At 40.9% G+C, this 23,791-nt stretch overlaps 1 protein-coding gene across 2 annotated transcripts in view; it reads left to right on the forward strand.

Moving 5' to 3' along the window:
- Positions 1-23,791, forward strand: part of NSG1 (neuronal vesicle trafficking associated 1) — an 83,845-nt gene that overhangs the window by 46,565 nt on the left and 13,489 nt on the right. For both annotated transcript variants that reach the window (XM_085642431.1, XM_085642430.1), the window contains exon 4: positions 4,857-4,967. In XM_085642431.1, the coding sequence (XP_085498557.1) occupies positions 4,857-4,967 (111 nt within the window). The remainder of the gene's footprint in view (positions 1-4,856; positions 4,968-23,791) is intronic.

The following is a 23,791-nucleotide window of genomic DNA, read 5'->3' on the forward strand; positions in this document are numbered from 1 at the left end:
TTGATTCACCTAAACGTGAAGCTGGCAACATGTAGCACTGTTTCTGACTCACCCTTCTGCCACATAATGGTCAGTTAGTGCAGTGGGCTTAACTTTTCAACAACATGCGTCTTTTGCAACACTGAGTATGTGTAGAAAGAGAACGTGGCATCATAGTGCTTCAGAGCTTGTGGTTCTACAGAGTAACTGCAGTGTTTTCGTTTTTGATAGGTTCTTATGACATCTGGTTGCAGTTGAAGAGTAGAGAAAGAGTTGCACTCATTAGTATAAACTCTGCACTCATGGGTATAACCCACAAGTGTGAAAGAAACCTTTGCACAAGCTGACAAAATTTCACACACAAAACTGTAGGTGTTTATAGAAAGAGAACACTACTTTTGCTATGTATGTGGTATAAATGGCCAATCCTGCACCATGAGTATGAGGAAAAAGAACTTTAGGTTTTCCAACTAGCATGTCTGACCACGTTCTGGCTCCTAGTTGGGGCTCTTCGAAGGATTAAAGAAGTTATGATCTACTCTTTGTGCATACAAACTAAAGGATGTCCAACTTAAGCAAGCCATATGGCTAAAATATCCATGGTTCAATAGTATCTGTAAAATATTGTTTTGTTGAATAAGTATTGAGTGGCTTTTCATGCCACTTTATTTCTCATGAACCACATCTTTTCAAATTGTTCTTCCTTAACCCCTCACTTCCTATAACATGTGTGTCCCCTTGCTACCACTGAAACTGCTTTACCTTGTATTTTTGGTGACTTCTGTATTGTTATGACTATACATCTAGTGTTACAATGCACTTTGGAAAATATGTCATTTATGCAACTATATCATCTGTTTGACTCACCACTCAAGTCCTTGGCAAGTTATTCTAAGTTTGTCAAGGACATAGAAACAATTAGATTAGATAACGTGTGCTATTCAAGCACATACAAATGAACATAAACATCCATGCCTCAGTCATTCCACACCTTTGCCTCACTCATCCCTACTCCTGTGCATTCAAATATATATTTTATGCATGAAAGTAAGCATTGGGATTTATACAGCATGAACCCAGATACAAAGGTATACATTGGTGTTTATTGAAAAAGGCACATATTTAATGATGTCAGATACAGAATATGTGGCCCATGTAATCTGCATGTTTACTGCAATGCTAGAATATCATGGATTCTCAGACAGCTCCTCTCTCTTTTTCTTTACAATGTTGTTATTTACATGTGTCTGTCATTTGCTCAGAGGAGCTCCCGAGCCATTCAAAAAACACAATTACTCCCACATATCAAACCAGAGGATTCCACTATCCTTTATAATACTTGTGAGGTATCGGGTTGTTGATTAAGGGGGATGTGAGCCCTCCTCGAATAAAAGCCACCTTGTCAGGGCGAACCACAAAAGTCACTAAACTAACCTATGATTAATTCTCTTGTAGCTTGTCACAAACGCAGTCATGATTTACTTAGAGGCAGTGTGTAAAGTAGTTATGCTGCACACAAGCAACAATAAAGTAAGAACACAAGAAAAATCCCACACCAATCTAGAAAATTGGAGTAAAAGTTAATACATTGTTTGACACCAAAACTACAAAAATCCAATCATTAGAACTGGTGATATGCCATTTCAAAGGTTTAAGGAACATATAGAGCTTAAAAGCACAAAGCGACACTTGCGGTTATCTGATCGGGTGAGACCGGGTACAAGTCACAAGTTCAGGCTTTCCACAATGGAGCATAGAGCGGATACAGGGACCAGGTTAGTCCTGCTGAAAAGTTATCTTCTAAAGTCCAGCGCAATGAGTTCACAGTGTACAAGGCCATGAGGAGTGGGAAGAGCATTGTGGATGGATGTAACTGTAGCATGAAGAGCAGGTCGGACATTGTGGACATTTAGCACTGTAGCACAATGATCCAGTCGGATGTCGCGTAACTTTGTTGCTGGTGCTTTGCATTGTCGGTCACCATAAGCTGTAAATGCTGTTGCATGAAGTGCAGATCTTCCATTGCCTGTCATTGCTGGTGGTCGCTGTAGTGCTAAGAGTCGGTTTCACCGGAGATTTGCATTGGTGGTTGACGAGTGCTGCAAGACTTTAGCGCAAACTTGTCCATTTGCAAAGAGCCCATTAGGATTTTTCCTTTTCTTTTATGAGGAACTCAACTGATGCCACACCAAGGGTCAAGGGCCTGGGAGGCACCTCTTTGGGATCAGTAACTCAGTCCAGAAGAGGCCAGCGGGGCTCAGGCAGGTCCAGTTGCAGGTTCAGTCCAGTAATAGGCAGCAGGTCAGCTCAGCAGTTGCAGGAGCTTGTTGTGTCTCCGTAGCCCCAAACAGGAGGTCAGTCAGCTGACCCTTGGGGTCACTTCAGTCTGGTATAAAGGATGCAGGTCCAGTCTTCCTCCTCAGACAGCAGAGCTAGCCGCAAGCAGTAGGGTAGTCCCCTAGCAGCAGGGCATGCACGGATCCAGGAAGGTACTGAAGAGTGGATCTGAGGGTCTTCTTTTCATACCTTTTGCCCACTTTAAAGTGGAAGAAACTTCTGAAATCGTTCCCCTGTAAAAGTGCCTGGAATAGCCTTCCTCACTACCCAGGTCCTAGTCTATCTGCAGGCACAACAGTCTACTATGAAGTCCTTTGTGTGTGAGCTGAGGCAGTGTCTCTGAAGTGCAAGTATGACAGGTGACAGCACCTCCCTCTTGTAAAATCAAGATGGCACATCCTGCCACTACCCAAACCCTCTATTGTGTGGCTGTCTGGAAAGAGTAAACAAAAACCAACAGCTATCTACTAATAGTCATGGTACCCAGGAAACAGGCTGCAGTGACCAAATGGGTTGGACAAGAAAATTCCAACTGTCTAAAAGTGGCATTTTCAGTCCTTGTGACTTAAAATCTAACTTTACCATTAAAGAGGGTTTTAAATTACAAATCACCAGACACCAAACATAACATTCCTACCTTTTCCGCAAAAAAGGTTATCACTTATTAAATGTAATAAGCTAACCCAATGTTATGCCATAAGAGAGGTAAACCTTGCCATACTGAAAAACGAATTTGACATTTTTTCACATTCAGGACATGTAAAACTTGAAGCAAAATACCAACTTTTTAAATACAACACATATTCCCCAAAAGGCTGTATAGGGCCTACACTTGGGGTGACTTATATGTGTTAAAAAGTTTTACTTTGCCAGGTCGAAATGGCAGTTTAAAACTGCACATAAACTGCAGTGTCAGTCCTGAGACATGTTTTAAAGGGCTGCTTAATTGGGTGGCACAAGAAGTGCTACAGGCCCTCTAGTAGCATTTCACTTCCCAGCCCTGTGCATATGGTAACCACATTACTAAGGCCATACTAGTACATTACATATTTCAATTGGGTGTAAGCCAATTTTTCAATTTTTACAGGAGTGATCACTAGCACTTTAGCACTGGTTCACAATGGTAAAGTGCACAACCAAAACAAATTCACAAAACAGGAGGAGTGAAGGCAAAAGGCTTGGGGGACTACAAACCCAAGGGTGTCAGGTCTAACAATACTGTGAGCCAAATGTGAGACAGAAGATCAGTAGGCATGCACTCTAGCATTTGCAGAATCTCCTTTCAGTGTTGGTGTCCTGCCACTACTATAAAATGTCACCCCCTGAGCTATAGCTTCACTAAGGCAGTGAAATAGACAGACTGTTAGCCATACTCCAGTGGCAATGACTGTAGTTAACATAGTACTCATGCACATAATGTTGTTTCTTTCAACTAGCTTACATTCTCAAATTGCATGCTATCTCAAAACCTGTCCTCTATATTCCTAAAAGCTGGCAAGAAAAACCTGATCTTTACACCTCACCTTTTCTCCTTTAGTTCTCTCCTTTCTTTCCATCCTCTGCATGCTCCCTCTGTCGGATCACAGCCTTCTCTAAGTCACATACATGTTTGCCTTGCTTAAATATATTTGTTCAAATTGCCCTCAAATCATTTAAAGGATTATAATCTTTCCTTTGATAACCCTGCAGCTTAACACTACCTTATCTCCTATGGCCGATCTATTAAGCCTACCAACCATCTGCATGAAATCACATACACCTTCCTTACTAATGATCCCACCACACTCCTATTACTTTGATCTACCACAAAGAAGCAAGTGAACAATGGATATTTGCTTGAGTGCAAAAGACTTATCTTAATAACAAACAATGACCAATAATCCTGGCATGACCACTAACCTTGGGGTTCGGAGCAGGGTGCTGAACGGTATCAGGGGAAGTAAACTCAACATAAACGCAGTTACAGTACAATTACAGTACATGTGGCAAAGATCTCTAGGGCCTGCTGATATGACGACCAAAGACTACACAAAGAGGAAAATACCGCTAGAGTTTTCAGAGAACACCTATGACCATGTTCTGACTCCCAGGTAGAGATCATTCGAGCCTGCCCTATATCAGCCCAGAGTGAAAACAGTGGAATGCACAGCTAATTGGAGGAGAGCAGTCATTGAGCTTTGCTTTTTTTATTTTTCCCATTCTGTAGTATTTACTAGGAATTGTATACTAGCCGAGGATTTCTTGAGGTAGGGTAGAGGAGCTTCTTTTACATTTCAATTACAGCTACAGGGCACCTGACATTGTCTGGGAAATTAGTTTAAAATGTGGGAGACCCTACCTTGGTCATTTTATTTTATGAATAGATCTGAAAAAGAATATCAAGGCTATGGGAAGGTTTAAGATCCGGCTTGTGTGGTCCAGTCAAATTCAACTGCATATTTTGCTCCTGCCCACATGCATGAAGACACATATATTTACAGCAATTACTTGTGATGTTTAATTGTCTTTTAACATAGATATTATTTATCTTATGTTTACAGGTAACTGTTTTGGTGCTGTTTGCCCTGGCATTCCTGACGTGTGTGGTGTTCCTTGTAGTCTACAAAGTTTACAAATATGACCACACCTGCCCAGAGGGGTTTGTATTCAAGGTAAATATGAATGTTGGACACTGTGGTATGTTAGTTTTTTATATGTGAATTTGGATAGGTCTAAACCCACATCTATCCAAACATAACTTCTCACTGAAGCAAGTAGGTCCTAATAAAGGTAAGGATTTCCAGTGAACTATCGCACTGAGTACAAGAATGTTTATTTGTGTTAGATATAGTCTTACTATGTCCCTACCTTCTGTTAGAAAATCCAACAAAAGGCAAAACCATTCACTTTGTTTATCGAGCATGAAATTACAAGACAGGCTCCAACAGTTATTATTTAGTCTCTTATTTTCCCTTTCTTTCAACATAGTTAGTCACATTGTTGGCAGAATTTCTATATGCAAACAAGGTGATAAATTGTTTTTCTGCTAGAGGTCACCTTTTGTATCTAAATGTCAATGACTGAGCAATAAAATGCATGAATCTGGGGTATTTAAATATCTGACCAAATAGCCCATATGATACCTAAAGTCAAAACAATTACTCAAGAGCGGGCAGGGCTGGTGTTTTATTCTATCGGGCATTTCCTCATGGGCTAGACCCATTGAATGCTGCGGTGGGTGCCACTTCCCCCAGCTCCCCATGGTTAATTTCAACAGGCAAATGGGACTTTAAGAGAGTGAAAGCGAGCGAGGAAAAAAGAGAAATGGAGAGAAAGTGCTCAAAGATAGAGAAGAGTGATAAGGATGTAGAATGAATGGGTGGAAAGAGAGAGGAGAGGAAGGGAACAGGGCTCATTTGAGCATCTTTGCCAAAGCTTCTTTTGGTACCTTTGCCCATCCCTGCATGTAGTCCCTCAGCTTCTCTTAATTAGTCACCAAACCCACTCACATCGGAGGACCAAATTTGGTTTTCTGGTCTCCCTTTTACCTGAGTTCTATATCCAAGGATTCCAACAGCTCTCCCTCACTGATTATTATTTAATCAAATTCTACATTGTCAGGGAGCTTGAAAGTCAACTCAAAAGCTTTCCGGAAATTGGCTATCACAAGTTATTGATAACTTTGAACAAAATACAGGTCAGTGCTTTCACTCAGCTATTCAGAAATGTGTGAACCATACCTTGAATCCGCTGCTGACATTCTTGACCACCTGGAAACCAAACTGATTAAGGCTCTCGATACTTTATTCTTCCGATTGAAGTCTAATAAATAGTACACTGTTAACCTCTGCCAATTGAAATATAGAACGCTTGCAAGATGCTAGTATGAAGCCGAATTTCCATATGGTCTTATGTCCTTTCGGTAACACTCTACATGCTACTAATCAACTTTGTCTTATACAAAGCAGGGTTACTTTCAGTCTTGTATATTTGATTCATTAAGCTGGACCAAAGAACGGTTTCAGATCTTTCAGAAAACGGTGCCTTTCAGCTCATCTTCTAGCAGACCAGTCCCTTCAATAGAACTTTGTGACAATCTATCGTTCTCCATCAGCAAAATTGGAAACCTCAACGTTCATATCACCACTGCCACCCCACTAGCTGCAGAACCTAATCCTTTTTTTTTATCCTCAACTGTGCCTCCCTGCTATTTGTCTTCACACTAGTCTCTGAAAGTGACATTAGCAATATCTTGTCTTACTTCAGAAAATCCTCACAGCTCTGACACCGATCATCATCAGTCTAGGAAATTCCTCCCTCATCTGAGATGTCATTCCTCATGCCCTAAAACATATAGACAATAATCCTACTTGAAGAAGCCCACTCTGGACCCTCATGAACTTTCCAACTACACCGATCATCATCAGTCTAGGAAATTCCTCCCTCATCTGAGATGTCATTCCTCATACCCTAAAACATATAGACAATAATCCTACTTGAAGAAGCCCACTCTGGACCCTCATGAACTTTCCAACTACATGCCCATCCCTGCCCTACATGTGTGGCAAAGGGGCTCAAAACTGTTGTCACCCACAACTGTTATCTCATTTGGAAGCAAATTACCTTTTGAGTGGCTTCCAGTCAGGGTTCAGATGGTACTGGGGCAAAGAGGCCATTCTACACCTTTTATCGTATAAATTATTGTTCGTATCAGCTCATGGCTCAGGAACTGGAAAGTCGTCATTCCTCAAAACTACTCCCATGAACTTAATTTGGAGCTATTCCTCTCAGGAGTAGCAACCATCAAATATGTTGTTTCCATGAGATTTGCATTGTCACTATTGGTGTTTATTGCCTACATGGTCCTTTTGCTGTTATCTTAGATTCCTTCAGGTTAGTTTACCACAAGTAAGAGACTGACACACAGTTTCAGTAATGCTTGATGATGCATCTGGCAACCTCCTAAAACTGTTGCAATATTCTATGTGGGTCCATCATTGAATGCTGAATAGCTGGCTCTGCATCAAAAGTGGTAAAACTGAAATCCTGCTCGTAGTCCATTTCAGTCATTTCTCTTTCCCCTTTTTCTTAGTCTTAGGAATTGGGCTATTTGCCTGTCCCCTTACTTGTAATTTTAGACTAATCTTTGAGCTATAATTTACCCTCTGTTGCTCAGTCTTATGCACATTTTACACTTTTGAGCATGTTCAGAAATAAAATATTGTGGTGGCAGCTATTCAGATATAGTGCCTATGTAAAGCAGCCTAACACTGATTCATTTTCAAGTAGGTGAACATGACTGTTTTCTTCAAGAGAGGGGAGAAAGGCCCCTATCCCTTACTCGCCAGGTATTAAGCGTTGGTCGAGAGGTACTGGTTCTTGCCCGATGACAGGGGGAAACCCCTATCCCCCTAATTTTAGAAAAAGTTCTGATGGGTTGTCTAGGCAAGATTGGTATATTTTAATTCTTGGAGGAACAAATTCCAATTCAAAACAAGTTGATCCAGAGGTGAACAAGTCCTTTATTTGCACTCACACATAGGAGTGGGTATGAAGGATGAGAAAAGGGGTGGCACAGCCAACACGTGTTTCGCCCCCTACATGGCCTATAGGCCTGGGGCTTCTTCAGGGCGGGTATTTCTGTAATAGGAAGTTTCAACGATGTGCTAGGTAAATAACGTAGGATTCTCAAGTCTTGGCTAATGCCTGATACGAGCGTTCTGTTCGGTTCGGTAACCGAACCGAACAGAACGCTCGTATCAGGCATTAGCCAAGACTTGAGAATCCTACGTTATTTACCTAGCACATCGTTGAAACTTCCTATTACAGAAATACCCGCCCTGAAGAAGCCCCAGGCCTATAGGCCATGTAGGGGGCGAAACACGTGTTGGCTGTGCCACCCCTTTTCTCATACTTCATACCCACTCCTATGTGTGAGTGCAAATAAAGGACTTGTTCACCTCTGGATCAACTTGTTTTGAATTGGAATTTGTTCCTCCAAGAATTAAAATATACCAATCTTGCCTAGACAACCCATCAGAACATGACTGTTTTATCTGCTACTACAGCTAGTTACACACCTTTCCGATGGTAACATAATCATAGGTTGGGGAGTGCAGAAATAGTAGCATAACTACTTCACTCACTTGCATAATCCACAAGTGTGAAGAAACCCTTGGACACCAATCAGTGATATAAATAAAAAATCTTTAGGCCCAGTGCTGTCAATGTTTTTGGGCAGCGGTCACTAGATCTGCTCTTTATGTTGAATAGAAAACAGCAGCCCAATACATAATGTGGTCCACATGTATACAAATCTGTAACTGCCTCCGTGGAGTCCCCATACTTACAGGTTGGACAAATTAATTATCTATTCATCATCAAAATACTTTATTTTGGCCTAAAAGACCATGAAGGTAAAAAACAATAAAATACAAAACATGCATCAAAAGATTTTTAAAATACATTCATCCGTTGCTCGCTTTATCAAATCTATATACATTTAGTCTATTGCAGTTCGTTTTGAATCTGGTTGAGGTCCGCCAGTTGGTCTTGACAACCTGGGGATTACACTGCTGTCTTATTCGTTTAAAAAGTGCCTATGCAATATAATAGCAGCAAAATACTATTTATTCTGTACTAATAGAATCAATTTCCTTAGAAGGTGCGTGTGCAATAAATGCAAATGGTGCCAAATCTTGTAATATACCGTTCTACAAGAACGTTGGCATGGATTAATTTATATCCAAACTGATAGGAAGACTGGTAAGATTTAAGTATTCATGAAAAGTTCCATAAAATGGCAATTAAACTAAAGCTATCAGTTCTTAAAATCATCATATTATTACTAAAAACATGGAAGATAATAAATACACAACAGTTTTAAAAATAGTTACGTTTTTACACAGAAGCATGATTATTTCAATTTCATGTGGTCTTAACCAGAATGTATGGTCCCCTTTGATTTTTGTCATAATAGTTCCTGCCAGATTGTACAGCATTACCTCTAGGTGTCTTCAATTAACAGCCATCGTTAAAAGATTATAATTTTTGCCCTCTCTTTTTCCTCGTGAAGTTAACAGCCAATAGAAATCGGCTGAGGGCAAAAACTTTAAGCGTGAGTTGTCAGTTTTTAATATTCTTAACATATCGTTCATTCTCCTGACACCAAGGCACCTAGCTATCGGTCTTATCCACTTCCTTCTACCTTGTCTATATACTGAGCAAAAAAACAAAACGTGGAATATCTTCATCAACCCCCATTCGACATAAGGTGCAATGGGACTCCCCCTCCTTGGCTTGTGACGTTGATTGTTTGGCAACAAAAGTGTTTAGATGTAATATAACATATCTAAATTTCAGGTATAAACACTTTGCCAATAACGGTTCTATTTCATCTAAGAACGTCTCGAAATGGGGTGTCGTTTTAAACTGGAAGAATTGCAAGGTAAGTCTTCCATGGGAACTGCTTGAAATTACGTTATCTCTGACAAATTCCCAGAATAAAAATTTGATCTCGCGTTTTGACATAGGAGTTAGCAGAGTTGGATTCAACCAATATCTGCTCAATCCTAATTCCAAAAGCCATGATCTAATGTGAGACAACCAAGGAAAAGAAACTTGGGTGTCAAGTGCCAGGAGTTCGATAAGTGATTCTCTATACACTGATAGTTCCGGTGTTCTCCAGATTGCTAGGTACTCCAAGCGTTTAATACCCAGATTGTAAGTCAGGGGGCTCAGTGGAGTATGTTGGGGAAGGGCAACAAACATTCTCAAAATTGTATTTTTGGCAATAGTTAAGGATTTAAGAGTACCACTTCCCCAAATCTCCGCACCATATAGGGCTGCAGTTTGAGCTCTGGCCTTATATACTTCCAGAGCAGGAGTGATGGCTTTAGAGGATGTTGCTGATTATTGTTTTACAATGGGGATAGAATTTTGTGTTAGAATAGCCTTCGACTTCTCTATCTGTGCGGCCCAGGAAAGTTTAGAGTATAAAGTGACCCCCAAGTATACGAAATTTGATACTCGTTCCAGTTCTATGCCATTCAAATATAATTGGTTCTTAAAACTTCTATGTGGCCTTATAGCCATATATTTCGTTTTTTTAGGGTTCACCTCAAGACCTTTTACTTTACAATATTCATTAAGGCTGTTAAGCAGATTCTTCAAGCCACTGGGTGTTTGAGACAGCAAGATGGTATTGTCTGCAAATGTTAGGGCGCAGATGTGATTACCTCCCAATTTTGGTGAATCATGCACACAGTTTTGGAGATGTTTAACCAAATAATTTACATACAAGAGAAAGAGGGTCGGTGCCAGGACACAACCCTGGCGCACTCCCCTCTAAACTGGTATCACATCAGTAAGCTCACCTCCTTTGCCCCATCGTACTTTGGCGTAGTGGTCTTGGTGTAACCTGATAATTTGAATTAAGATCTCATCAGGTACACCCTGCTGGTGTAAGGATTCCCACAACTGGGCCCTTGGAATGGAGTCAGATGTCACCATTGGGTCAATGAAGGCGACATATAGGTGGCTGGATCTTAATCTTGTATATTTCCAATTTATGATCATCAATCTAAATATCTGGTCTATTGTGCTTGTTTTTTGTCTGAAACCAGCCTGACATGATGATAGTATGTTTTCTTCTGTCATCCAGTCAGTGAACCTAGTTAAGATTTGTTTGACATAAACCTTCTGTAGGACATCTATCAGGCTTATGGGCCTATAATTTGCAGGCTCTTCCCTGTTGCCTTTTTTATAGATGGGGACTATCTCGGCTCCCTTCCAGGATGGTGGCACCGGCTGCCTCCTGGCTATTGCATTTGTCAGTTCGTTTATGTACAGTTATTCACACTTCCTGGCAGTGTTTAAATAGGTATTCTATTAGGGCCTGGAGCCTTTGATGACTTGATGGCTGCTACTGCAAGTGCAGTTTCCTCCATGCTGAACTGTAAAGATGTTATTTGATTAATAGACAAGAACCCCCAAGGATTAAATACAGAGTGGCTAACTAATTCAGTGTCAGACGTGATATTATAGAGGTTTGTAAAATGCCTCTGCCAGGTGGTAGGGTTTAAATAATAGTCAGAAGCTGTCACATCGTTTCTAGATCCATGGGTCATCAGTTTCCAAAACATGGATTGGTCCCCATGTTTTGCCGCAGTTATAAGCTCCTCCCAGATGCTGTCTTCCCAATTTCTTTGGGTTACCTTTTTTATTTTCTTATATTTAGTTCTTTCTACTCGAATCTCAATTGCGTTTTTATTTTTGAGGGCACTAATAACCCTAGTTTTGGCCAACCTGCATTTTTGTCATACCATGGATTAGAAGGCTGAATCCCTTTCCTTGCAAGTTTCTTTTTTGTCCCAGGCTTTGTTAGGTTTGTTTGTATTTTTTCTACCAATCTTTGGTGGATGTAGGTTATCTTGGTGATTTCATGATCTTGTTCCAGATAAGGACCCACCAAGGCAATAAAAATGTTATAAATATTAGTTACGGGTTCCACTTGGTCCAACACAGTGGGCCATCTGACTGACCTTCGGTTGTTAGTTACCAGGGGCATTCTTAGCTCTACTGTTGGGTCAGGTTCTAATGTCTCATGGAATGGGAAATGTTGCCCGTCTAAATCTAAGCATAGCGGGAGATGGTCGCTCTCTGATCTCTTATCGACCTTAAAGTCCTGTATGTATGCCCAGTGTGGTGTACTGATAAGTATATAATCTATTCTCGACCGTAAGGGTTTCCTCTAATAAAATTATTTTCGCAAGCGAAATCTCAGGGAAGGAGACCATTCCATGCTCTAAAACCTTTTTCAATGGTAAAGTGAAACATTTGGATGGCCGAGGTCGTACATCTCACTGTATTTTTTGTCTGAAGACTAGGGATGCCTCTAAGTTGGTCTTCCTCTTTGGACACTACTTCAAGACCCACCATAGGTTCATAACAGCAATTAAAGTCACCCCGTATGATGATGGCATCTTTGAGATCCATAGGTCCCAAGACCTCCTTAGAATGCTCTAATAAAGGCGCTTCTTTTGACGATTCCCTGGGTCTTACATAGATGTTAAAAGGATACAATTGTGTGGTGTTAAAAAACCTAAGTTTCAGGCCCAAGATATCCAATGAGTCTGTTACTACAGTTTCTATGTTGACATTTAGGTTAATTTTACCCATATGATCAGTTCCCCTGATGCCCTCCCTTTTTTTGATTGTACTGCCTCTATAATAAAAGTTCTGTACCCTAATTTGTGCTGCGATTACCTGGCCCATTTCTCCTGGAAGAGACAGAGGTCAAAGCCCTCTATATAATTCTGCCAATCTGGTTTCTTGAGTTTTTGTTTTAGCCGGCTAAGTTCCAAGAAATTATTTTTAACCGTTTAGTGATCGGGAGTGTGTGTGTGTGATCAGCGTATCTCTAAGTGGGAGACAGTTGTCTTCACTATCTAAATGAATAGCGTGACAAGTAACCTCAAGGCTTGGTTCAGGACCAAAAAGAATATTGGGATTAACAGGGTTCGTATCTTGTTGGGGGAAGACTCCCTTTGCCTTCCTGTTCCCTCTATAATTCCTTGCCAGTCAATCTACAGCATCTAAATTCAATGTCTCCTGCATAGCTTGTTGTGAGTTGGTGCTAGTGGCCAGCTCAAAAATATTTTCATTAGTGCTAATCGATGAATCTGTAGAACCTAGATTCAATGTCTCCTGTGTTGCTTGATGTAAGTTAGTAATAGTAGCTAACTCAGGAATGTTCTGCTTAGTACTAGGCAATGAATCAAAAGAGTCAAGATACATTGTCTTCTTTATTTCTTGATGTTGGTTGGTTCTAGTTGCTGAATATTTAACCTAATGCTTATCTTTTCTCTTTCATTTGTATTTGGATGTAAATAAGCTTTCATATGAGAAAATTATCAATATATGAAGCCTTAGAAAGTTTTAAAGAAGATATCCTGGATCTCTAGTTAACAGACACTCTAATTGAAGTTATGCAATTGTACTTTTCAGCCACTGATGTGATATGGTCAGACTGTAGTTCCTAAGTGCTAATCAACAAATAGTTTATACCAGGTTTGTTATTACTATTACCATAAATGTTATTATTTGTAGAGGCATAAATATGACAGTTTGTATACAACTGCTTAAAGAAATGGTATCAGAATCTGTAACACTATTGTTTAAACAAAGTGGATACACTGTATTTCTACAACAGACTTCATAATACAGTAGCACCTTCAAAATATTGTATTTAAGTTTCAGCTGTCTTTATTCATTTTTGAAAAAGATAAGCAATACAATATCAGATGGTCATAGTCTCCTCTATGATCTACCTGCACCCCATTTATATTCCCCCCTCCCCTTTTTCACCACCCTACTGTCTAAAAGACTTCTTAATAGTAATGAATTGTGAAACCCAAGAACAGAGTAAGAGAGGATCATCCCCATTGCAAATACTATGCCCATAACTCTTGTGCAATTTTAGAAACAAATTGGGAGAATCCCCCACCTCTGGCCATACCTTTGGTTGCATAGGTGATTGCATCAAACATGTAAAAGTTGATTGGAGAAATTCTTGCAAATAACCTAAACCACTGTCACTTTTTCTGGATAGCATTCCAACATATGTTTGAATGTGTTGATGGAGTACCTCCATAAACAGTTATATGAGAAAATACTGGGGGCAAAATTATTGAAAAACATAAAAAGCCCCAAAGAATATTGAGAACAAAAATATTATCTTTCCATACTGTATGTAAAGTACAGAATATTGACTACAAAAATATGGAAGATCAAAATATTGTCACAAAATTGATAAGCACATAAAACCTTTACTCTTAACCATTATATTATCTTTACAAATATTGCATTATAAGTAGATATGCTATAACAAACATAAAATGTAATTGTATAAATTGCACACATAAAATAAAAATGTATACTTTAAATGATAGAAAGAGTGAGCATAATATAAAAATACATAACATGAAATACACTTGAAATTTAAAATTCTAATAACTAACTGATTCACGGGATGTACAACTTGTATTATTGGAAGTAGAGAATGGCCCGGGTATTGCTCTGATAAATGTCTACTCAAGACCTACTAAGAGGGGCCTTGAATCAGAAGCTATTACCGCACTGTCTAAATTACTACAGTCACTTGGCTCCTCTACTGTGCTAATTTTGGGCGGGGATTTCAACTGCCATTTTGAGCCTCTACTGGATCCAAATACGGGAGACCGTGATGACGTGGATCTATTATGGAACATTCCTGATCCACTTACCCCTTTAGTAAAGGTATGGACTCCCCTTGTCTTGCAATTACAGTCTCTTTCTTTAGCTGCATCACTGCGAGCATGTAATGGTAGGGTGATGCCAGATAGACCCGGGAAAGCAACGTCCAATAGAGCAAACTATGCTTCAATAATTGATTACATCTTTATTGAAGCTAAACATTGGGATAGGCTTTATGATTTTGTGGTCATGGAGAGGCTGGATAGTGACCACAATGCTTTAGTCCTGACCCTTAAACCAGGAAGCTTTGGACTTAAAAATCCGGTCCCGGGTGTAAACCTTGCGACCGATCCATTGATAATTAGAAATTGTAGAAGGAGAGTAAAGTGGCCAGTACTCCAAATGTCCAACAGTAAGCTGGCGGAACTGTATGGAACAATAATTCCATTTATCGAAGAGATGGGGGGAGCTGGACCTTTGGGTAGCCCCACTGATATCCACGGCAAATTGGTTATTGCATTACGGGATATCTTGTATCCAGTAAAAAGGGCCACACAGCCAAGGGCTGCAACAGCTCGGTGGTTCAATAAAACGTGCCGTTTAGCCAAAAAGGCCCTGTTGTCGGTAATAAAAACCAAGGATAGAGAAGCAATTAGAATAAATCGTTCCCTATATAAAAAAGCAACTAGTGACGCTAAGAAAGAAGGGGAGGTTGAACTGTGGGAACAGTTGGGCCATGCGCTCTGTTGTAAGGATGCTAAATTATTTTGGTCTATTGTTGCAACTGGAGTCAGTGGGTATTCTGCTGTCCCTGCCCCAAATATCCCAGCCTCAACTTGGGAAAGACACTTCTGTGACTTGTATGGCACACATGACCTTGATAGATTCCCTGTTGATATCCTAGACTTCTCCCTAGTCCCAGTGGATCATGCCCCTACCGAACCCTTTACTCTGATTGAGGTGGAATCAGCAATTGGGAAAATGCTTTCAAATAAAGCACCAGGCTTGGACAAACTGCCTGGAGATCTATTTAGGGCCCAACCAAAGATTTGGGCTCCCTACCTGGTTGTTTTATTTAATAGCATTCTACAGGGGGGTGAAGTACCCTATACCTGGCTCGGGGCTGAAATAGTACCCGATTTCAAAAAGGGCTGCCCACTGATTCCCTCCAACTATAGACCTATTAGTCTAATAGACACTTCACAAAAATTAATGGGGAGAGTCCTTCTGGACAGGGTCTTTGGCTGGATTGAGGAGAATGGGATTTTGACCACTTTTCAGGGAGGCTTTAGGGCTGGTACTCCGTTGATCCCCCTTAGGTTTGATCTTGGCTTGGTCCCAATAGAGGAGATCATCAGTGCAAGACCTATTTTGTACTGGAAAAGGCTGTGGTCAATGCCCAAATTGTCCTCGTTTAAATTAGAATTTGCTGAGATCTGGCCTGCACTTAAATCTAAAAAGATCCCTTGGCTTCTGCACATTAATAAAGCTTGTACCCAACTAGGACTTTCGGAAATGTGGGCAAACCCGGAGGCAAGTTGCCTTGCGATACCAAGGAAGGAAATCCTTTCTTTGGTGTCCTTGAAAAACTTTTCTTTACATTCTAGTTCTTCAACTACGGGTAGGCTAACCCTAGAATTCCTCATGGTTAAACAAGATCCTAAACTTGAGGAATTCATGGATAAAATAGAACCTCCACTTGCTCGCAAATTGTACATACAGCTAAGGTATGGTACTTTACCGGTTAGGTCTTTTTCCTCCAAGTGGCAGGCACGAAATTTGGAAAGCTGTCCTGCTTGTAACTACAAAACAGAGCCTGTTGTACATGCTCTGTTCTTTTGTCCCACTTACCACTTAATTAGGAAAAGTTGGCTGATCCCCATTTGTAGGAACTTGGGTTTTCGCCACTTTAAGCAGGCTTGCAGGACTCTAGTCTATGATACTGATCCAAATATTGTTTTTGCTGTATCCCGCTATCTCTACAGTATGTGGCGAAGGAGACAAACGTTCTTAACTTAATTATTCTCATATTGATGACTTAAAGTTTAATCTCTTTTTTTAAAAGAATTCTTAACTTTAAATGTTATTTATTGTTTTATTTGTGCCTATGTAATTGAGGATGTATGTATGTACACTTTTATGGTCTTTTGACCGAAATAAAGTTATCAAATGAAATGAATGAATAATTAACACAAATTAAAAACTAAAAATATAATATTTTAAAAACACTGCAATAACATTATTTTTTTTGATAAACAATTTTTTTATTTTCAAATAGGCATCAAGATCAGAAGGGACATACAGCAAATTGAGCAATTTGATAGTAGTCAGACCCATCACAGAGTAATTAGAAAACAGCAGCCCAAGCAATCTCCACCACCCCTCTCCCTCCGTTCCCGCCCCACGCATACCCCCCTTAAACTAGGCCCCCGAGCCATTTCCCCCATACTTTACGGAACTTTTTGGGGCAACCCCTCGCAGCGTACAGTGTCCGTTCCTGTGCAGCACACCAATCCACCCCTCTGCGCCATTTGCCTCCCTTGGGTGGGTCAACCTGCTTCCAGGCGGCCGCTATATCTCTCTTGGCCACCACCAGGGCCGTGGTTAGGAAATAGTGCTCGTTACGGGAGCCATCCAGCCCATCCGTTATGCCCAGCAGCGCTAATCGAGGGTCATGGGGGACCTCCCAACCCAGAACGTCAGTTAAGTCAGTTTTAATCTCCCTCCAGAAGCCGGCCCCGCACCGCCCGCACGAGGCTCCCTGGCACAGGCCTGCGCGAAACAGACGCTCCGGGGTCAGGTATGCGGTGTGAAGGTAATAAACCTGGACAAGCCACAATCGAGCCGATGCGGTGATTGTCCTGGGCGCCATGAGGGCATCCCTCCAATCATTGTCGTCCAGAGGACCCACCCAGGCCTCCCACCGCTGCTTCAGCCCACTCCAGTCCATCGGGGTATTATTAACCAAGGATCGGTAAATGCGGGAGATGCCCCCCTTCCCAAGATATCCCAGCATCACCTGGGCTTCAGGCGGGCTATGGTCAGGGAGTTTGGAATCTAGAGGGACGTAAGATTGGAGCGCGTGGCGCAACTGGAGATAACGATAAAACTGCGAGGGATGCAGAGAAAACCGACTCCGGAGCTCTTGAAAGGAGCACATGTGGCTTCCCCGCCAGACGTCGCCCAGGCAGGAGATCCCCAGGAGGTCCCAGCTACGAAAGCCACCGAGCCCCGCCACCTCCCGCATCCAAGTGCCATGCCATAGCGGTGTCACCCGGGTTAGCACCCTCGACCACCGAGTGTGCCGTAGAGACGCTCGCCGCGCCAGAAAGGGGGCCCGCACGACCTCTGGAAGCGATCCAGGGACCGTCGCGCCATAGAGCATATTCTGAATAGAGGAGAATCCGATGAGCCGCACCTCCAGTCTATAAGCCGGATCCACCCGAAAACCAGTCGTGGACCACCAGCAGCCGCGCAGCAAGATAGTATAGGTAAAGATTCGTCATGCTCAGGCCACCGTCATAGGAAGGAACGCGACAGCGGTCCAAGGCCAACCGGGATCTACCTCCGCCCCAAAGAAATTTAGTCGCGGTCTTGTCCAGGTCCCGAAACCAGGAGCGGGGGAAGGAGCAGGGCGTGTTCTGGAGCATATATAAAAACCGAGGGAGGATCATCATCTTATAAAGAGCGATCCTTCCCAACGGATTCAATGGGAGAGATTGCCACTTCGCCATATCTGATCTGGCCTTGTTAGCCACGGGGGCCACGTTAAGAGCCCAGCACAGTTCCGGGAGAAGGGCAACCCAAATCCCCAGGTATTTAAAGGACAGCCGTCGAAGGGGAATGTCAGACTGCCAATCAAAACACTCCCGTGAAGGGTGGAGCGGAACCAGGACAGACTTCCCGGAGTTCAAACGGAGACCAGATGCCTGCCCAAATCGATGAAGGATTCGGCGCACCCGAGACAGCCGGATCTGAGAGATAAATAAGAACGTCGTCCGCAAACAATGCAATTTTATCAGGGACCATACCCGGCCAGTCCCAGCCACGGAGGACAGGATCCGCCCGGAGGAGCACAGCCAGGGGCTCCATCGCCAGGGCGAAGAGGAGGGGCGAGAGCGGGCAGCCCTGCCGCGTCCCCCGCCCTATGGAAAACGCGCAGGACAAGGTCCCATTGACCAGCACCCGAGCTCGCGGGTCCGCGTAAAGAACCCGAACCATGGCATGAAACTGGGGGCGAACCCCATGAGTTCTAAGGTGTCCCCAAGATATTCCCACCCCACCGAATCGAAAGCTTTCTCGAAGTCCACCAGGAGAAGGGCCAGATAAGGAGAGAGGCGCTCTCGGTGGGCCAGAGCAAGATGCAGGCGCCGCAGGCAGTGTCTGGTACCTCGGTTTGGCATAAATCCGCATTGGTCCGGGTGAACCAGCACAGCCAGAAACGGGCGCAGTCGTTGCGCAAGGATGGTAGCGTAGACTTTGAGCTCGGTATTGATAAGAGAGATCGGCCGGTAATCGGAGCAGGACTGCGATGGGGGTTGAGTTTTCGGCAAGACGACTATAGTGGCGGTATCTGTTTCTCGCGGGAAGGAACCCTTCTCCACCGCCTCTGCAAAGAGATCCCGAAGCCGCGGGGCAAGCAATAACATTATTTAAATTGAAACAAACAATTATCAAAAATAACATTACTTCACAAAATAACAATGCAAAATTAAAAAAACTTAAATTACAATATATTTTTCATAAAATTAGATCTTATAAAATTAAAAAAGAAATTCATAGAACAAGTAGACTTGTAGGCATCAGATTTTCTATTTCCACTCCAATATAAGCAAAAGTAGGGAAAGTATTGGCCTTAAAACGGGTCAAGTGTATTATTCCCAGTCAATCATAAACAACAGTAAGGAATGTGTTGACCATTGGAGACGTCAAGCTTACTACTGATACTTCAACATAAGGGAGCATGTTGCTGATTGAACAACATAAATGTACTAATTTCCCACAAAACATATTTACATAAATTATATTTTAAGAAATATATTTAAAAAAATTATATTTGTTTACATTACATAATTCATAAAAATAATTATACATTAAGATTAATACATTAACAATCAATAATACAACAATCATAAACATATTCACCAAATACAAATATTCCAAAAACATGCATATTTAAAAACACTGCCTAACCTACTACTCTAAAAATCCAATACCCACAAAATGAAATTAAAATAATACTTGAAAATAATTAACAATACAAATTAATTTAACAAATAGCACTAAAAATAAATATTGAAGAAATAGCACTAAAAATAAATAATGTAAAGATACAATCATTTATTATACAAATTGTTAAAAACAATGAAATAATTTGCAACATCAATAAACTGATTAATACATTATCAATTACAGCAACTAATTACCATTTTATCTAACAGTATATATTATATACTTTTCAAAATTAATAATCAATTTAACAAATTAAAAATTAAAAAACAAAATATAAGCATTTATATATAGATTTTAAGAGAAAATTCAATCAATTCTCCTACAAACCCAGCAAACCTCCAATAACTTCACATGAAATGAAAATAATTCTTTAAATATAGTAGCAATCAATAAACTATACTAAAATAATATAAACTCATCATTAAAATGATAACTTACAAATAAAAACAAATACAACTCATCAAAATAATTAAAAACACTTTATTACATACAACTATCTTTTTAAAATGAAACAAATTAATAAAAAACGATGTTCTTACCTTCTATATTCTGTCCTACAGTATATTTGCCATCGCAATAGGCCTGACACTATATTTATGTCAAACAAAATGTTTGAACCAATATCTTGACATTTACCCAGTTCTGACTTTGCTGCTCATTGGAACAGACCATCTTGATATGTGAGGCTGGGGCCCCTGCCAGATTGGAACGCAAACAGTCACCGTCAAAAATAATATTTGAGAGGAAGCAGGGAACATGAATACAACATTTGGCAGTAGAGAGGATAGCTTAATTCATGACAATTCTCAAATGTGCCATCAGAATCTCTGCTTTTAGTTCCAGGTTTGAAAAATAGCTTGTTGAATTACACATAGATATAGCCTGCCTCCTTTTATTATTAAGATTTACATTCTATGCTTGATCTCTCTGATAACCCTTGAGCTTCCTGATAAAATTGTAGTTTAATCATGGACATAAGCTAAGGGTACTCGGTTGCTGGTGGAGATCCAAGTAAATAACTGTGTGAGTGTAGAACAACTCTCCCAACAGTTAAGAATTGGATTACTGTAAGCAAGACGATTCCTAATAGTTGCTTATTATTATTACTAACACTTGAATCGTAATAATTACAAACCTGAAATGTTTCCAAGTGATCCACTGTGGCACAGCTCAGGCCATAAGGGCTGTACGAATGCTCATAAATCCATGAAGAAATACAGTTCTGAGGTCATAACTTATTAAAAGTGACAGCAATTACTTAGAATTTTTCCACATAAAGTCATCTGAAACACACAAATCAGAACACTGATGTCATCTTATGTTTTTGAATAAATGGACTTACTATTTCATTTCAAAAGCCTATGTGGAGCAAAAGAATGAAGGTGGGTGATAGAAATGTATTTGCCTCTGCCGGAAACTTGGGAATGCACCTTTTTTTTCTGGTTTCTGACCGTTTGAATTTTTATTGCACTACTTAGGCAAGGAACTTTTTTACTTTTTGAGATATTTTATGATTCAATAGAAGAAGTAAAGGAGCGAGTTCTTCCTTAGAAAGGATGCCCTCCGCTATGTAATGTTTCCTAAAAAATCACAAGACTCTGAGACCACAGATTGGGAAAAGATGGAAGATGGAAAATTAGGTTTGGGAGCTCATGTAGGTTTTGGCAATTGTCTGTTGTCAATGACATAATACAATTCTTCCTTGAATACTCTAACAAACTCCTTTTCTTGATGCTCAGTACTTAAAGATGCTCAGAATAGGAAATTACTCATGCACCTGTGCAGGAAATAAATGTGATACTGCGCAAACCTTCAACCTTTATTCTTCTTCTGTAAAGGGCCCGTTGGAGCACTATAAACAGATAACTCACTGGCCTGGACTGCATGGACACAAAGGGCTGAGGGGCTTATTTATGAGAGCAATGTGTCACTTTTGCACCACGTAAAGTGGAACATGCTTGACGCAGGGCTCTCATAAAGATTTCTGAAGCCATGCAAGGCCACCCTGTGTATTTTTGAGTGGCCTCATATATCATAAATAAGGTGACGCAGGGCAAATCACTGCGCCACATTACTCTGCACCTGGGAGGTGTTCTGCGGGCATTGTGGTGGGTTTTCCCACGCAATAACCACAGAATTTGACACTGCCCCAGATTAGGAAAATGATGTAAACCTGGGGAAGCCTCATAAACATACGCCTCCTGAGGTGAGGCGTAACAAGGAGAAATATGTTTATTTCTCTGCACACATAGACAGCACACATAAAAAGAGGAAAACGCCTCCTTCCTGCACCAAAACAACCCTTCCTGAAACGGAGATACCTTTGCATCATGACGCAAGGGTGCCTACGATGGCACTAGACTTCCAAAAATGGCGCCGCTGCAGGCAGAAAGGACAGGAATGCACCTTGTTGCTTAAATTCAATGCATTCCTACCCTTTCAATTTGGCGTAGGGCAGCACAGAAATGTGCCTTGTTGTGCTGCCCTATGCCAAAATACCATAAATGAGGCCCTGAGTCTACTGTGGGCAGTCTGCTAGCACTGCTGGGAATTTGTCTCCTGGAAAGTGTTTGGCTGGAGAAGGACTTGTGATCCTAGAGGCAGCTGCTGACCTTTAGTTGATTCCTGGTAATCTGGAAGTGTTCAGAACATTGAGTGGACTGTACCTATTTTTGTATTGGGAATTGATCTTGTATGGAATTCTGGGTTGTACTATGGGAGTTTATTTTCTAATGCCTGGCGTGGGGAACAACCTTTACAACGCGGTTATTACACCGCGATGCGGTTACATCGCAATCGTTACAACGAACGCGATGTAACCACGCTATGCCATTACAACGCAAGTCTTTACATCGACTTGCGCTAGATGGCGTGCTAACATTAAAAATAGTGTCGTTTACGATCCCAACACCTTCCCTACTGTTAAGTGGACTGGAGTTGGAATAGTAAATTTCACTTTTGTAATGTTAGCACGCCATCTAGTGCAAGTCGATGTAAAGACTTGCGCTGTAATGGGATAGCGTGGTAACATCACAGGCGTTGTAACGACCGCGATGTAACAGCACGCGTTGCAATAACTCGCGTTGTTACGTCATACATCCGCCTGGCGTGCTGAAAATTATAGCCAGAAACCAAAGTTACCTGTGACCACTGGAAACATTTCCCAGATCTCTTGCTCAAAGCTCAGAATGAACTCCCAAACAACTTTTCATTCAACAGGATTTGGTAGCTAGAGATTTGGAGCCCTATTTAGAGTTTAACAGATGGGGCACTCCATCAAAACATGGTGGATATCCTGTCTGCTATGTTACAAGTCCAATATGCTATAATCGCACTTAAGTACTGATGGAGGTGGGGCTGGTATGCTTGTGTAAATGTAACAACTATTTTTCGGCTGTTGCTTGGACTTTATTTTTGTACAGGTAGAATTACTTTCAAGTCAGTTATTATGTAATTGCATGGACATTCAGACTTGTTCACTGTTGGTCAATTATCATAGTATTATTCTACTATGTAATTTTCCAATGTCAATAAAACCATTATAAAGCAATTGAAAGCATTATTTATAGTGAAACAATATGCAAGAGCCATTATATTTTTTTTAAAGGGGTGATCTCTACTAAAATACATCAAAGCGACTCCTATGGACTGGTTATTTAACAATTATCGGTGTCCTCACATAATAGTGCCATAGAGTATTATTGTCCATTAATTAAAATGCTCCTTAAGCACATGTGGTCTCTGCAGTGTGACCAGGTATTTACAAGCCTGGCCCTAGGTTTTTTTAACAAATAATACAGATAACCAATAAACAGTATTTTGTGGCTCACATATATATATTCATTATATTTACAGCTCCTGTACTGTTTTTAACTATGCATGCAGATTTTATTCCACATCCTGATATTTGGACATCTGCTGATGGCAGAAAACAGTCCCTTTTCCTTATTTCCTATCTGAACTTTGTTGTTTGTCTATTTTCCTTCCTGTTCTTAAGGCATTCACTTGGTAAGCACTGGAGTTGTTGCTG

The sequence above is a fragment of the Triturus cristatus genome, chromosome 2_2 (assembly GCF_964204655.1).
Source record: "Triturus cristatus chromosome 2_2, aTriCri1.1, whole genome shotgun sequence".
In the NCBI taxonomy this organism is placed as follows: domain Eukaryota; kingdom Metazoa; phylum Chordata; class Amphibia; order Caudata; family Salamandridae; genus Triturus; species Triturus cristatus.